Consider the following 13864-nt stretch of genomic DNA (forward strand, 5'->3'; position numbering starts at 1 on the left):
CTCGCTAATCGGGAAATCGCGAGAGGCAGTACGTGGGTGACGCGTCGGCGGGATTCACAGACAGACCTCCGCTCATGCAGCACTTTGTTTCCATATATTATATCATTCGCGTCATCGGGGAAAAGACGACGCGCGCTACTCTAGCGCCATCTCGTAATCATCGTCACCGCAGAGCCTGTCTTGCGCTGCACTGCGCTCTTCTCGTTTCACGCTTTCGCCGAACACTCCTCCTCCGCTTTCTTGCTGACGCCCTCTCCGCTATCACTGTCCATCATCTCATGCTGCGCTCCGCGTTCGCTTTCATCTTTCGCTGCGTTCGTTCGCAAGAATATGCCGAGGACGCCGACGCGCGCCGCAGAAACGGGCGCCTAAGAGCGGCGGTCTAAAAAAATTCCGCATAGACACTTAAGACGGTATGCATGAGAGAAAGCGAAAGCATTATAGTCTCTTAGAAGGGTGATGGCTTGGGATAGTTGGTTTTCAATATAGCTGAGTGGTGCGCGCTGCACTACTCAATTATAGTGCCTTTGGTGAAACATTTAGTCAGCCAAACTACGCAAGTGCGGCCACCAAAATTTATCACTCTGCGTGTTCCGTCAATGCTTCTCTGCATGCCAATAGTGCTTGCTGGCGCGAGCATCCATGGCGACGTGACATATGCAATCACGCACGCACTAGGCAACACCTTTAGTCATCCATAACCGTGGAGCCACCGTGGCGGCGGGAAAGCGTGCTGGTCTCGCACCCCCAGAGGCCGGGGTTCAGTTCCCGCAGACGCCAAAATGTACCAAATTTTAACGCGATGGCGTTAATGGCCCCGTGTTACCGAAAATCCGGTGTCGGCGTCGGCTGCGTCGTCCGTTAGAGAAAAATTATGTTTAGGCATATGTATATGCCCCACCCTGCTACATGACATGCGGTAAATGCGGGTTATATTGCCCCCCCCCCCCCCCCCATCATAGTATCACTGAAGTTGTTCATACCTTGTCTTACACTCTTGACAAGTTTATTCCTCGGAATTTTAATTAGGACAGCCCACAAACAAAGGTCATGACACAAGACACCGATAGCACATGCATTTTTATGTTAAGTCTTCTTAGACTGGAATATTAAAAGTGCGATACAATAACTGAGCTCAAACCAGAAAATCATGTAATTAGACGAAGGACAGATAAGATACGTGGCACACACGACGACTGGTTCTTGGTGCGGCTGTGTACAACCTCCGGGATCGGCGCAAGAAAGAGGTTTGAAACATTCCCGATACGGAAAATTGGTGGTAAAGTTCCTAAGAAAGTGGTTGGATTTGATTAATAAACATAAATGTAATAGTCCGATGAATTCAAGCGTTTACTTCAATTCATACTGCCACAAAAGCTACGAGTCTTACACTTCGTGTAATATTCTAACATGTTGCTATCGCATTCATTGCGTCGCCCTTATGGCGAGACTGTCAATTTTTTTCTTTCCACCGCAAGGCCGGGGCCGGCGCTGCCGCGGAAGAGCCCAGGCGAGCGCCTACTGATGGTGTTGCAAGGAACCCAGCAGCGCGCGTACACCGCTGTGATTGGTTCCTATAAGGGAACAGTCAGGCCGCCGTTACGGCCATGAAACCCGGCGAGGTTCGCTAAGAAAGGTTCCGCTTCGAAAAAAAAGTGACAGAAACGGAGACGGTGTATCTGACACAAAGGATGGAAAGGCCAAAAAGAATATAGAAATATACACTGTGAATTTAAAACAGCGCTCAAAAATACGACGACAAAGAAAAGGTAGACATGACATGCGCTGTGTTCAGAGATTTACAAATACGGCGACATCAGATGGGAAAATTTGTATAATAATCCAAAGGTCAGTTCCTTGCCATTTGAGGCCCTTGCTGGATGCCTAAGGATAACAATATGCCGGAGCAAATATTCGCCACAGGATGTGCGAGCAACGCATTCACTCGAAACCGGACGCCACTGTAACCGTATAACAAGTGGAAAGCGGGAAGCAAGCATACGTGTCTCCTCGTCTTCGCCTCTTTCTGTAGCTGCCTACACAGGCAACTTCGTACAGGCCGACGCATTGCGCACGGTGTTGCAGGCACGCGCAAGGAAATTGCGCCGCAGAGCACACTGTTGCCTGTCGCTGCTCCAGAAAGGACGGGATGCACGCGCCGTGGACGCCGCTGATATTTCGGGGGCGGCTGCTGCTTCTACTTACCGTTTTTTACCCAGCTGTTTTAGCGGCCAACCGATGCGAACTCAAGGTGAGCGTGCATGCCTATATACGCGCAACTTGTCTGGACCTAATGACGCGCGAGTTGAATTGTGAGGTTTCGTGTACCGAAGCTACACACTGGGTCATGAAGGACGCCGTAAGGGGGTGGACTTTGAATTTATGCTAACCAATTGGGGTTTTTTAACGTGCAGATTTTTCTCTCTTTTTTTTTTGCATTCTGGTACACGCAGCTTTTTGCAATGCCGAACTGATAAAGTAAACGAAAATGGAAGGGAATGAAAAAAAACAACAACTTCTTGCAGGAATAGTAGCAGTACTAGCAAACACCAAAGTACTAGCAAACTACAAAAGTAGTAGAAGTTGTAGTAGTCGTCGGAGTAGAATAACTAGTACCAGCAGTAGTAGTAGTACTAGTAGTAGTAGCACTAGTATAGTAGCAGCATTAGTAGCAGCAACACTAGTAGTATAGTAGTAGTAGTAGCAGCAGGGCGGTGATGCTCGCAAATGAAATCACAAGAGGAGAGAAGGCGGACGAAATTCCGCCCAGTCTCGAGCAAATATGATATACGAAATAGGGGACTAGTTGATGTGGGTTCATTTCTTCGGTAATGGTACCACAGAAAAAAACGCCAAGACGGCAAGGAAGACACGGTGAACACCAGGGTGTAGTCACACTTCCGTTGACCATGCCTTCCCTCCCATCTCGTTTTCTTCTTACTTTCTTTTTTTTTCGCCACTACTACACAAACGACATGTTGTAGTTATTTTTATGAAGAAACCACTGTGGCTGTGACTGCGTGCAAGACAAGCATCTTATGAAATGGTTGGGCCAGCGGCTCCGTACACGTGAAGCTTATGACCGCATAGCACTGGGCCGGTATATTTAGACTATTCATTTCGCTAGAAGGTGTTTCTTTCGTTTAATATCCTGTAGTTGACCGGCCGGTATTAGTGATCACTTAGGAAGAGCGCCGTTAGTACCACTAGCTACGCCCTGAAAAGAAAGAGCAGGAATTACATTCCTAAATTATCCCGGTCTAAGATGTGTTCCCAACTCTCCCGGACAAGCCTAGTTTTGCCGTTCGAAATAAAAAAATAATAAAGTATAGAAAAAGTAAAAAGCACTGTGCTACACGTGTGCAGTTCAAGGACTCCATAACGAGATTTTATGTCGGATTCTCGCGTCCTACGTTAAAACAGAACGGGGGTTCTGTTTTAACGAATACCCCGAAAACCTTAGACGAATACCCCATGAACCCAGTCAATGTTCTTCGTTTTTCGGAAGAATATGGAGGCGTTAGTATCTCTAAAACAAATTGTTGTCGGATGAGTGCGTCCGTTTCTTTTTTTTTTTTTTGTCCTGTGTGTGTGTGTGTGTGTGTGCGTGTGCGTGTGCGTGTGTGTGTGAACTTTAACACTTTACATTTCGACACGCAGGGCTGCCCCGAGCAGAAGCCGGGCTACATCAACGTGCACGTGCTTAGTCACAGCCACAACGACGCTGGATGGTATTGGATATTGGACACCATGTACGGCACAGGTGAGCCTTGGTGTGCATCTTGCGTGCGTTAGCAATTTTCCCTTATTTTGTTCATTTGCATCTAATTTTAGTAAATAAGTTAAAGAAAACTGGTTTGAAACAGGACTTGCACCACTTTTCGAGTCTCTGAAGGTAAAGCAGCCTGCTACCTTTATCTATCTTTGGCTTGTTCTTGATTAAATGTAAAATATGGGATGCTTGGCCAGAGACAGAGCCGAACAGATAAGGACGAACTGCGTGTTTGTTCAAAAAAGTTCACACTGTTCCCCTCCTTTCGCACCGGGGACCAACTAGCCCAAGCCACAACCCTAGCAAGATAGGGCCGGCTATCCCAAAATCATAGGCAGGAAAAATAATAGCCAAAAAGATCATAAGGTTACCGAACACTGTCAAACGTCTCTAGCAAACGCAGAACACTAACTAAGGAAATCCACAAATCATGGAGAGAAAAGGAAAAATAACCTGAGGCCCATGTTGCATATGCAATCTAGTGGCGTGTTCTAAAGTGACCTGTTCTAAAGCGGTGTGTTCCCCGGTGCTTGACACCTTTATCTGTCACAAATGTAGCAAGCAAGTCATACCGCACTCTTGTCATTGGAAAACACATCCTTAGGTCACGCTTCTAAAATCTGCCTCGTTGTTTTGAAACGGGCCACTCGAAAATCTCGCCTTCCTTCGTGTTAATATCTCATGTCACTCCGCAATAAACGACTTCTCGCGTATAGTAGATTGCGAGATAACTGCATTTGGCGATGACCGCGCGGACACCCTGTGATCGGAGCAGCGTAGAACGCCCCGCTTTATAAGACTCACCGCTGAGTAGCGATACTAGTCTCATGTGGCCGTGACGTACGACAAGATCGTCACGTGGCTATTCCGCAGTGAAATACGCATTTACGTCGTTAGGATGGATAGTTGGGCGTGTTGGTTAAGCATGATCTGAAGTGAAGGCGCGAAAACGACGACGGACGAAGAGAGAGCACACACACACACACACAGGGCGCCACTTCCAACAATGTTTAATCAGAAAAGAACGCCACTAATTTATACAGGGAGCACAATCACAGTTTCTCAGTGCGCATTCGCGTTCAGGTAAAGTAGTTCTTTGCGTGATAGAGATATTGAGGCAACACTTGCGCACTTATCACCTGCCTCAATGATCCTTTTGGCCTCAATTATTAAACGAACCCATTTGTCACGGCTTTTGGCAACCACAGCGCGGGCGTAGAAGTCTGGCTTACATTTGCAGTCTCTACAATGAATTGCCAGGTGGCCCTCTCTCCCAATGTTGACTTTGTTATTGTGCCGCCTCAGCCTGTCATTCAGGCACTGCTCGGTTTGGCCCACGTACTTTCTACCGCAATCTAAAGGAATTTCGTAAACTACTCCTGCCTGACAATCTACGTACTTGTTTTCATGTTTTGTGACACAGGCCGGTGCCTTGCGGAAAAAAAGGGTTAGTCATTCTACAGAGCTTGGAAAGCTTACACGGGGCAGAAAACACGACATTTACGTTAGCTCGCTTGGCAATCTTTTTTTCAAATTGTGCGACATGCGGTGTATGTAAGGTATGACGGCTACCTTTTCTTTTTCGCGAGGTGGCTCCTGGTCCAGTTGGCGTGTTCGGGACTTCCTCAGGATTGTTTCCGCTACGGAAATTAGAACAGGCTGCGGGTAGCCTGCCTCTTCCAGTCGGTCGATCTGCTTGAGAAAACTTGCCGCAGCTCGATGTGAACAGGACTTCTTAAAAACATTCAGCAGGCACATGTTAGCAATGCTTCGTTTAACTAGCTTTGAGTGAGAGGAACTAAAAGGTAACAGAGGTTTACTAGCCCGAGGTTCATACTGCCAACAGACGTGGTTACTTGCTAAAAACAATCTAAGATCTAAAAACCTGATGGAGGAATCTACCGAAAGTTCGTGGGTCACTTCTATGGGAGATAAAGTCTGCCTGAAAGTTGTCAATGTTTGACTAACGATCAAGTCGGCGTCAATGAAATTCTTATCTACGAAAATTAGGAAGTCGTCAACGAATCTAAAAACTTTGACTACACCGCTACCCTCTAGACTGCTAGACATAGTTCTGCCAGCGCGAGCTAAGAATAAGTCGCTCAGGATCGGAGCTAAACAGGAACCTATGCAAACGCCGCTCTTTTGCAGGTACAAACGACTGTCCCATTCAATATAGGTGGAAGCCAGGTAAAGTTCGAGCATGGCCAGGAATTTGTCTTCCGGAATACCCGCTTCATTTAGAAATGCCAGGGAGCCATAACTGCCAATGCCTTTCTGGACGCACTGAAGCAATTCTGCTTTTGGCATGCTATAATATAGATGCTTCAGATCTACGGAAAAGGCCTCTAATTCCATCACTGGCTGCCTCGACAGGTAGTCAACTACTTGTGTAGAATCCTTTACGAGGTAAGGGTCGTCTACTGTAAGAAGCTTGAGCCTTACTAACAGAAAGGCAGCTAAACACTTCTGCCACGTATTGCGCTGTTGGAACATTGTTGGAAGTGGCGCCCTGTGTGTGTGTGTGTGCTCTCTCTTCGTCCGTCGTCGTTTTCGCGCCTTCACTTCAGATCATACACATTTAATTCCGCGAAGTATATGCCTCAGCCGCGAAAGAGCTCCACAAAGCTGAACAATAAGCGAATACTCACATCTGTATGAAAATGTCTTCTTCTACTTGGATCACCGCTAAATCTCCTTTTCGTTGTCTCAGATTTGGGGCTGTGGAACGACGCGTAGGCCTCCACATACCTTTGTGATCTTTTGTCGCACCTTGCATATGCATTGTGCTTCCACGCCGTCCTTAACGCATTCGAAGGAAAATAATACATCTGTCCTCTTTCTGCCCCAAACCACTCCGCAGTGCAAACGATCTACACAGGCACTACGGCAGCGCTGTGGAACAAGCCCAGCCGACGGTACGTGTCAGCAGAGAACGTGTTCTTTTCACGCTGGTGGAACGAGCAGTCAGCCGAAGTGCAAACACAGGTTCGAAGTATGGTGCAGTCAGGTACGTTGTTCGCCTCGGCCTTTATTAATTTCTACTGCCCGATTATTCTTTTTTTTATTTTGCCAAACAGACTGTTGAAAAACACCTGGGTCGGAAGGAGCACTTCCACCTTTTCAGACTGATCGCTTGGCGTTCGTTAAATTGCTTTACAAATTAAGCGCAGTGTTTACTTAGGTGATCAGCACATTTCCGCTCGTAAACTATTTATTTATTTATTTATTTATTTATTTATTTATTTATTTATTTATTTATTTATTTATTTATTTATTTATTTATTTATTTATTTATTTATTTATTTATTTATTTATTTATAAAAAATGTAGTGTTTCACTTGCCAAAACCACCACCTGGTTATGAGGTGGTGGTTATGAGGTGAGGCCATAATTTGGACCACGTGGGGTTCTTCAACGGGCACCTAAATCTAAGTACGAAGATGTTTTCTGCATTTCACCCCCATCGAAATGGGGCCGCCGTGGCATTTATTTATTTATTTATTTATTTATTTATTTATTTATTTATTTATTTATTTATTTATTTATTTATTTATTTATTTATTTATTTATTTATTTACGTGCCCTTACTGCCACTGAAAAAAATCGAACTCAGTCGGTAATGCAATGATAACCATTTAGCGGGAGTCCATAGACAGGCGGCAGTTTCCAGATATTTGTCCTCGAGATGATATTTTAATTGCAACAATATTTTCACAAATATTCTCGAATTGAGTGCAGAAATAAAGATAAGTGCAATGCCACTCCATTTCGTGAGCGCATTTCGGGGACGGACATCTCCAAATTGCCGCTCATCTCGGATTTCTGATAAGTGGAGTTCGCTTTTATTACTGTCTGGTTCAATTCCGCAGCCTCAACGTGTCATCCTAAAGTGAATCATAAAATCTTCAATTTTTTTATTAGTTATCGGAATTACGCAACTTATCTTGCAAAGTGATGTCTACCTCTTCACGCTATGCAACTTAGTCGGCTGAGCTTTCTCTTTTTTTTAACACGAAAGTGTTTTATGCCGGGGTCCACCAAGACTTCACTGACGTATTTCCGTCACGGATTTCCGTGACGTATTTCCGTCACGGAAATACGTCATAGAACATAATACAAAGAAAGAAACCAGAAGAAAAAGTTCCACAAACATGCAAAATTTGGAAATCGAACCCACGACCTCTCGGTCCGCGACGATAGATCGCCGAGCGTTTAACCCATTGCGCCACAAACGCATTTGCAGAGAGCTACACAGACGCGCCTTACATATCTAACACTCCTCCGTGTACCCGCGCTCTTGCTCGGGGCGGTGCCGCCGCCTACGAGCAGAAAAGAGAAGTACTGCATTATGACACTAACGCGCACCGACAGTGAACGCTTCGGTGGTCTCAGCACTACGTCGCCTCGATGCCAGCATTCGAAGGGACGCTGGCATCAAGAAGCACTACCAACGCCACCTAGGTGGCGTTCACCGTACTCAGCACAGCGGAGCGTGGCCTCCGCAATTAGCTCTGAAAATGTTTCTGAAGTTGATCGCGGAGGCTGCAATTACGACGCGCTGTACGCGCTGATTTGACTCGGTGACGATTCAGTTACGTGCTTTGTCTTGCGCGTTGTATTAGTGTGTCAGTTACGTGCTTCGTCTTTCGCGTTGTGCTAGCGTGTGCAGCGTAGTGCAGCTTCCATATGCACGACGGTTGCTCATGGTCATCGACGTTGGTAGTCGTGATGGAGGAGACGTGCCACCAGGCGTCAGCGTGGGTGCATCAACGCCTAAGGGCGCTTTAGCCACAAAACACCAATAGACATTATATATCAATGTGCAATAAACATTACACTACTTCTGTGAAGACACGTTTCACTTTCGTGTTCTATACCGATTCCTATATAAGAGGGATCAACCACATTTTTTTCTTTATTCGGGAAGATTTGCCAAAAGTCATAAATAATAAAAGAAAGTTATTTCACTTGAAATATAGGTTTGGTAACAAAGAGTAAGCAATGAAAAGTTGTTTCAGTACGACATAATAAATTTAAGTGCTCTCTCCTCTCTCACTACGCTGAAACATAGAAGTACGATAAGTTTACTTCGCATAAAGTTACGTAGCAAACTGTATATTTGTGCAAACGGCCAAAGGTAGTGCTTCTGTTGTGTAATCTTGTCTCACGAGTTTAATATAGATGCCTGCGGAGAACTTAAATGCCCTTGTAGTTTCCCCTCCCATACCAAGCCTTTCTCAGCACGCAAATTACTCATATTTAGAGCACGCGTCTCGAAAGCGTAAACATTTGAATGGTAATTAACACTCGGACGCGGACAAGCTCTAAACAATTGCTCGCCATTCTCATGTTATGAATACAGTCAGACCGTAGCACTCCACGGTTAAATAATTGTTTTCGTATATCAAAATTGCGATCATAAGTTTAAAATTCGACGTTCGCTTAGATCGGCGCATTGCTTGAAATATCTGCTCTGAAAGAATCCTCGTGTTCGAAACTTACGACAAAAACTTTGCCACAATGCGGTATTTATTCCGTTCCACTGTAAGTCAACCTCACAATACGTGCCACTTTAAGCCCAGTGTACAACAGTTTTCACATAAGAAAAAATACTGGGACCATGTTCTCCACCATCATACGCGCTGATGTAGCACATTTTAAAGACGACTGACCTCTGAGACCGCCTCGGATTGCGCGGTGAACGATGTTATGTGTGGCGCGCGTCACTTGTTCTCCCTTTCCTCCTCCCTTTCCTTTTATGCTCGCTTCTCCCTACCCCAGTGTATGGTAGCAAACCAACTGCAACATTAGCCTTCCTGCCTTTCCGTTTCTTTATTTCTCACTCTGTCTACTCAATCCACAGCTTACACAGTAAAATACATTTGGACGACATGGATCACTTTATTTGTGCACTGCTAGTGGTACGAAGCTACCATAACAATAGCAATCAACCGAACCTATTCGGTTCATGGCTAAGGCGTGTTTGGAAAGTGAACTGAAGAGACGAGACAAAAGGAAGAGAAGACACGTGGCGTAACTTGTCTTGCCTCGCTTTTGCCCTGTGTTTTAACAAGTTTCAGCAGCCAAATTCTTCTTAGCTACTACAAAACGTGGACAGTCACTTCAGTATCCTTACGTGATTTGAATGCCAAAGCATGAGGACTTGTCTGAGTTATCACCTTAAATTAAAACTTCACCTTAATCCACTGTGCTCTAATTCGTACCAACCTTAATTCACCTTAATCCACCTTATGCCACTTCAATCCACCTTAATCTACTTAAATCCACCTTATTCCAATTTTGGGAGTGAGCCAGGTCTGTTTCCTTGCGTGTGGCCACGCCGTTCAGTCCGACACCGTGGCTGTTAAGCATGGCATTTCGCAGTGCGAGCCGCAGTGTGACGTCAACACTTGGCCACCGGAGTTTTGGTACCATCAGACGATAACGCCGGACGACGGACGCCGGATTTCCCGCTTCATGAGGCATAAAGTGCTTTCGCCGTAAAAAGCTGGTAGCCTTCCTGTCTAAATGCTGAACAGTATCATGTACGTGTGTCGCCGCTTATTGTGCGCCATGTTTGCAACGTTGAGGACCTGTAATGGTCGAGCTTTAATTTCCCCACTCTCACTCTTTCTATCGATTACCAGCCTATGTGTAGGGCGGTAAACGTGGCGCAATTCGGCTGAGCCACACTGCCTTTCCTTTCTCTCTCTCTCTCTCACAGACACGCTCGTTATGCCTATGACGTTCTATCACAGGACGACTCCAGTTCGTTGGCGGCGGATGGGTCCAAAACGACGAGGCGGTGACCCACTACACGGCCATCATCGACCAGATGACGCTGGGACTGCGCTTCCTCAACGACACGTTCGGACCCGACTGCGGCGTGCCCAGCGTAGCCTGGCAGGCCGACCCTTTTGGGCACAGCATCGCGCAGGCGGCCCTTTTCGCCAGGGTTGGGCGCTTCGACCAACTCGCTGCCGCACCAAACGCATGAAAGTGTCATCACGGCTATCAGATATAGAGATAACTAAACATTTTCAATGGAAGTTAGAAGGGTGAAAGGTTTGGGTTAGTTGCTTTTCCACGAGGTTATGTGGTGTAGCGCGAAGCAGGACGAGGGGCACATTTTTCTGTGTCCCTCGTCCTGCTTCGCGCTACACCACATAGCTTCAATGGAAGTTCGCAAGGCAGAAATGAATTATTGAAAATGGGAAGTAATTCCTGAAAGGGATAGAAAAGGATACCTACATCATTAGAGCTTAAATTCAGAGAGTTTTTACATGTAATCTGCTTGGAAAGAAAGTTTCGGCGCTGTAGAAACTTAGATTTACGCTATATTTCAGCGCACTGCGCTGTCAATTTATTAGGCCACGCACCTCCGACTGCCAGCGGCTGCTTCAGTTGGGCAAGTGTCGCTGGTTCGGTCCCTGATTCTATCCTTGGAACAAGTCGAATATTTTTTTAAGTGTAAGGCTGTCTTTCTGGGAACCAAGCAAACTGCCAGCTGCACCTTCGTATTATTCTATAAGACCATGGCCTTAGTATGCGATCAGCATACTTTGCCTATTTCAAGCACTTTGAGTGTATCGATTTATCTAACCTCTCACACCAACCCCGTTGGCCAAGTTTCCTACTATTTTGGGCCACTAGGAATGTACTCGTGATCGTGGTGCCCTCGTGGTCATTGCATCGCCGTCAAACCAGCTTCGTCATCCGTCTCTTTTCATGCCGTGGTCGTCAAGCCTCTTACGCTGACCCGATGACCCAAGTTGTCCAACAACTTGGGCCATAAGGTATGGGCTGGTAGTTACATTGTGGTCATCGCATCGTCATCACTCCAGCTACGTCATCCAACCCTCGTCTTGCCGTCGTCGTCATTTAGTCGTCATCATGCTTTAGTTGTCATACCGTCATCGTGACGACTCACGATTGTTCCATCTCTAGCTTCGTCATCCGATTCGCGTCATGCAGTTGTTCCGCCATCGTCCCCATAATGTCAACATCATAGTGTCGCCATCACGCCATCGTCGTGGTACAGTCGTAATCACGCCATGGTCGTCGTGCAGTAGTCGTCATCCCATCGTGCTCATGCAGTTTTCGGTAAGCTGTCATCGTTATGCACTGGTCATCATTTTAGAATCGTCATATATTGGTCCTGGCGCAGCCCCGTCGTCGTTCCAATGACGTCACTGTGTCGTCATCGTACAATCGTCGTCACGCAGTCATGGTCATGGCCGATCCAGGCAAGCGAGTTTCCTAGCGAAGTGGGCCGATACCGTAGACAGTTTATGTCGCATATCACCGACGCAATAGTAATGTCGAAAATGACTGCTGCAAATTATAAATAAAGGTGTGTTCAGCAATACGGTTTATTGCTACAATGCTCAAATGGTAATAGCTTTAACGTCGCCACTCATCATGAGATCCCTTGGGCAGGAATTTTTTTTTTCGGGTTCAGAAGAGGATTCAGGAATCTTAAATGCTCTTCTTTATTTTAAAAATTATGTTTTCTTGTTGTTTGTTTGGTCCTTCACTTCCCAAATATTACAATCTTCTGCTCGATTGTACGATACAATGTTCCCGTTTATGGAAAAGCGGAATTGCGGTATATAGCTGGAAACAAGTTGCTTTCAACCTTTCGATCTTGCCCCTCAATGTAAACTTACCTATGTATATCGACCATATAAATTTTCTAAGTAAGTCTGTGCTGCATTTGTTTAGATAGCTGCTTTCCCCCGGCACCTGATATAATTGTTGTCTACATAAATTGACCTAATTACAGGGACTGTATTGCCACAGGCTAACTTCGTGCATGACCTGCACATTGCCGCCAACAGAAAGGAGGGGTGTGACATCTTTCAACAGGAACAGGAAAAAGAGAGACAAGGCAGGGATGTTATCCAGGAAAGCATGTGGTTGGCTATACCCTAAGCTGGAGGAAAGAAGCAGGGGAATAGAAACAGAGAGGAAGTGAAAATGCGGTGAAAGCAGAACCTTTAAAAATAAGTGTACACCGAGACAAGCAGTTACCTACACTCGCGCAAAGAGTGAATGCAAACATTTGCGGCGAGTTTCACTCTCAGTATTTTTCTTTCCTTTCCCGCAGCAGTCATTTCTATATTCATTTCTCCCCTTCATCGTTTTGTTATTAGCTCTCCTGACTTTTTTACCTTCTTTCACAAGACCAACACCTCACAAGACCATCACAAGACCACCACTTCTTTCACTCCCAGTGTACGCGCGTGAATATTCTCGTCCACCCAATTCTTGCACGAAGCTACGTAAGAAACTTCAACGGTAAAGAAAGCTTCAAAGTAGCAAGAAGTTCGCCCCTCTGCCCCCCCTTCCCCCTAGCCACCCCCGGCTTCGCCCAGAGTAAATACGTCTGCTTCACACTTATCCGGAAAATGCGAATTGGTTAAATCTTGGGGGCGTGCGTTGCAAGGGATCGCTTGTCGAAATGGTTGCTTCTACAAGCTATATAATAGATGTAGCTTGCTAAAGTCATATATAAAAGCGGAAGTTCTCGAATGCGAAAACAAAATCAACCCTGAAAAGGCAATCGTGATGCACCACTACTGTGAATCACGATTAGCACTCCACGTTGCCTTCTCACATCATTATCATCATCACCATCCTTATTTATGGTACTTTTTAAAAACGAAGGCGTCTCCAAGCAATTTCCAAATGCCCCTTAAGGCACCTGGCTCCATCCAATGCTTGCGCTTCTCACATAGGGTGGTTTGCTGGACCACTTGGTGCATGATGATCCAGTGTGCGGGTTCCAGCAGGTAGGGGGTTCCGCGTCTGTACCTGCTGGAACACCCACACCGTCTCACATAGGGAACACCTTTCTTGAAATATTCGCTCATATTTACTGAAACTGATCACTCTCCAGTCTCACTGTGTGCTCGTCTCTTGGCAGATGGGCTTCAGCAGCGCCATGATCGGCCGCATATCGTGGGACACCAAGAAAAAGTTGCAGGCGGCACGTTCCATGGAGTTTGTCTGGGAGGCCGACAGCCGTCAACAGGGAAAGTGTCTGATTTTGTCCATATAGGCGGTTTCTTTAGGACCTACGCCAAC

General features: G+C 46.0%; 1 protein-coding gene across 1 annotated transcript; it reads left to right on the plus strand.

The window, feature by feature from the left end:
- Positions 1 to 2119: 2119 nt before the first annotated feature.
- On the plus strand, positions 2120 to 13838 carry LOC119431549 (lysosomal alpha-mannosidase-like). Its single transcript, XM_049657910.1, has 5 exons — positions 2120 to 2251; positions 3661 to 3763; positions 6636 to 6782; positions 10534 to 10730; positions 13704 to 13838. The coding sequence occupies exons 1-5, from the start codon at positions 2150 to 2152 to the stop codon at positions 13836 to 13838; spliced, it is 684 nt and encodes a 227-aa protein (XP_049513867.1). The 5' UTR covers positions 2120 to 2149.
- Positions 13839 to 13864: the final 26 nt, after the last annotated feature.

The sequence above is a fragment of the Dermacentor silvarum genome, chromosome 10 (assembly GCF_013339745.2).
Source record: "Dermacentor silvarum isolate Dsil-2018 chromosome 10, BIME_Dsil_1.4, whole genome shotgun sequence".
In the NCBI taxonomy this organism is placed as follows: domain Eukaryota; kingdom Metazoa; phylum Arthropoda; class Arachnida; order Ixodida; family Ixodidae; genus Dermacentor; species Dermacentor silvarum.

Coding starts and splice junctions, on each gene's coding strand:
- LOC119431549 (XM_049657910.1), top strand. CDS start 2,150: ATGCACGCGCCGTGGACGCCGCTGATATTTCGGGGGCGGCTGCTGCTT. Junction 2,252..3,660: donor CCAACCGATGCGAACTCAAG/GTGAGCGTGCAT, acceptor TTCGACACGCAG/GGCTGCCCCGAGCAGAAGCC. Junction 10,731..13,703: donor AGGCGGCCCTTTTCGCCAGG/GTTGGGCGCTTC, acceptor GTCTCTTGGCAG/ATGGGCTTCAGCAGCGCCAT.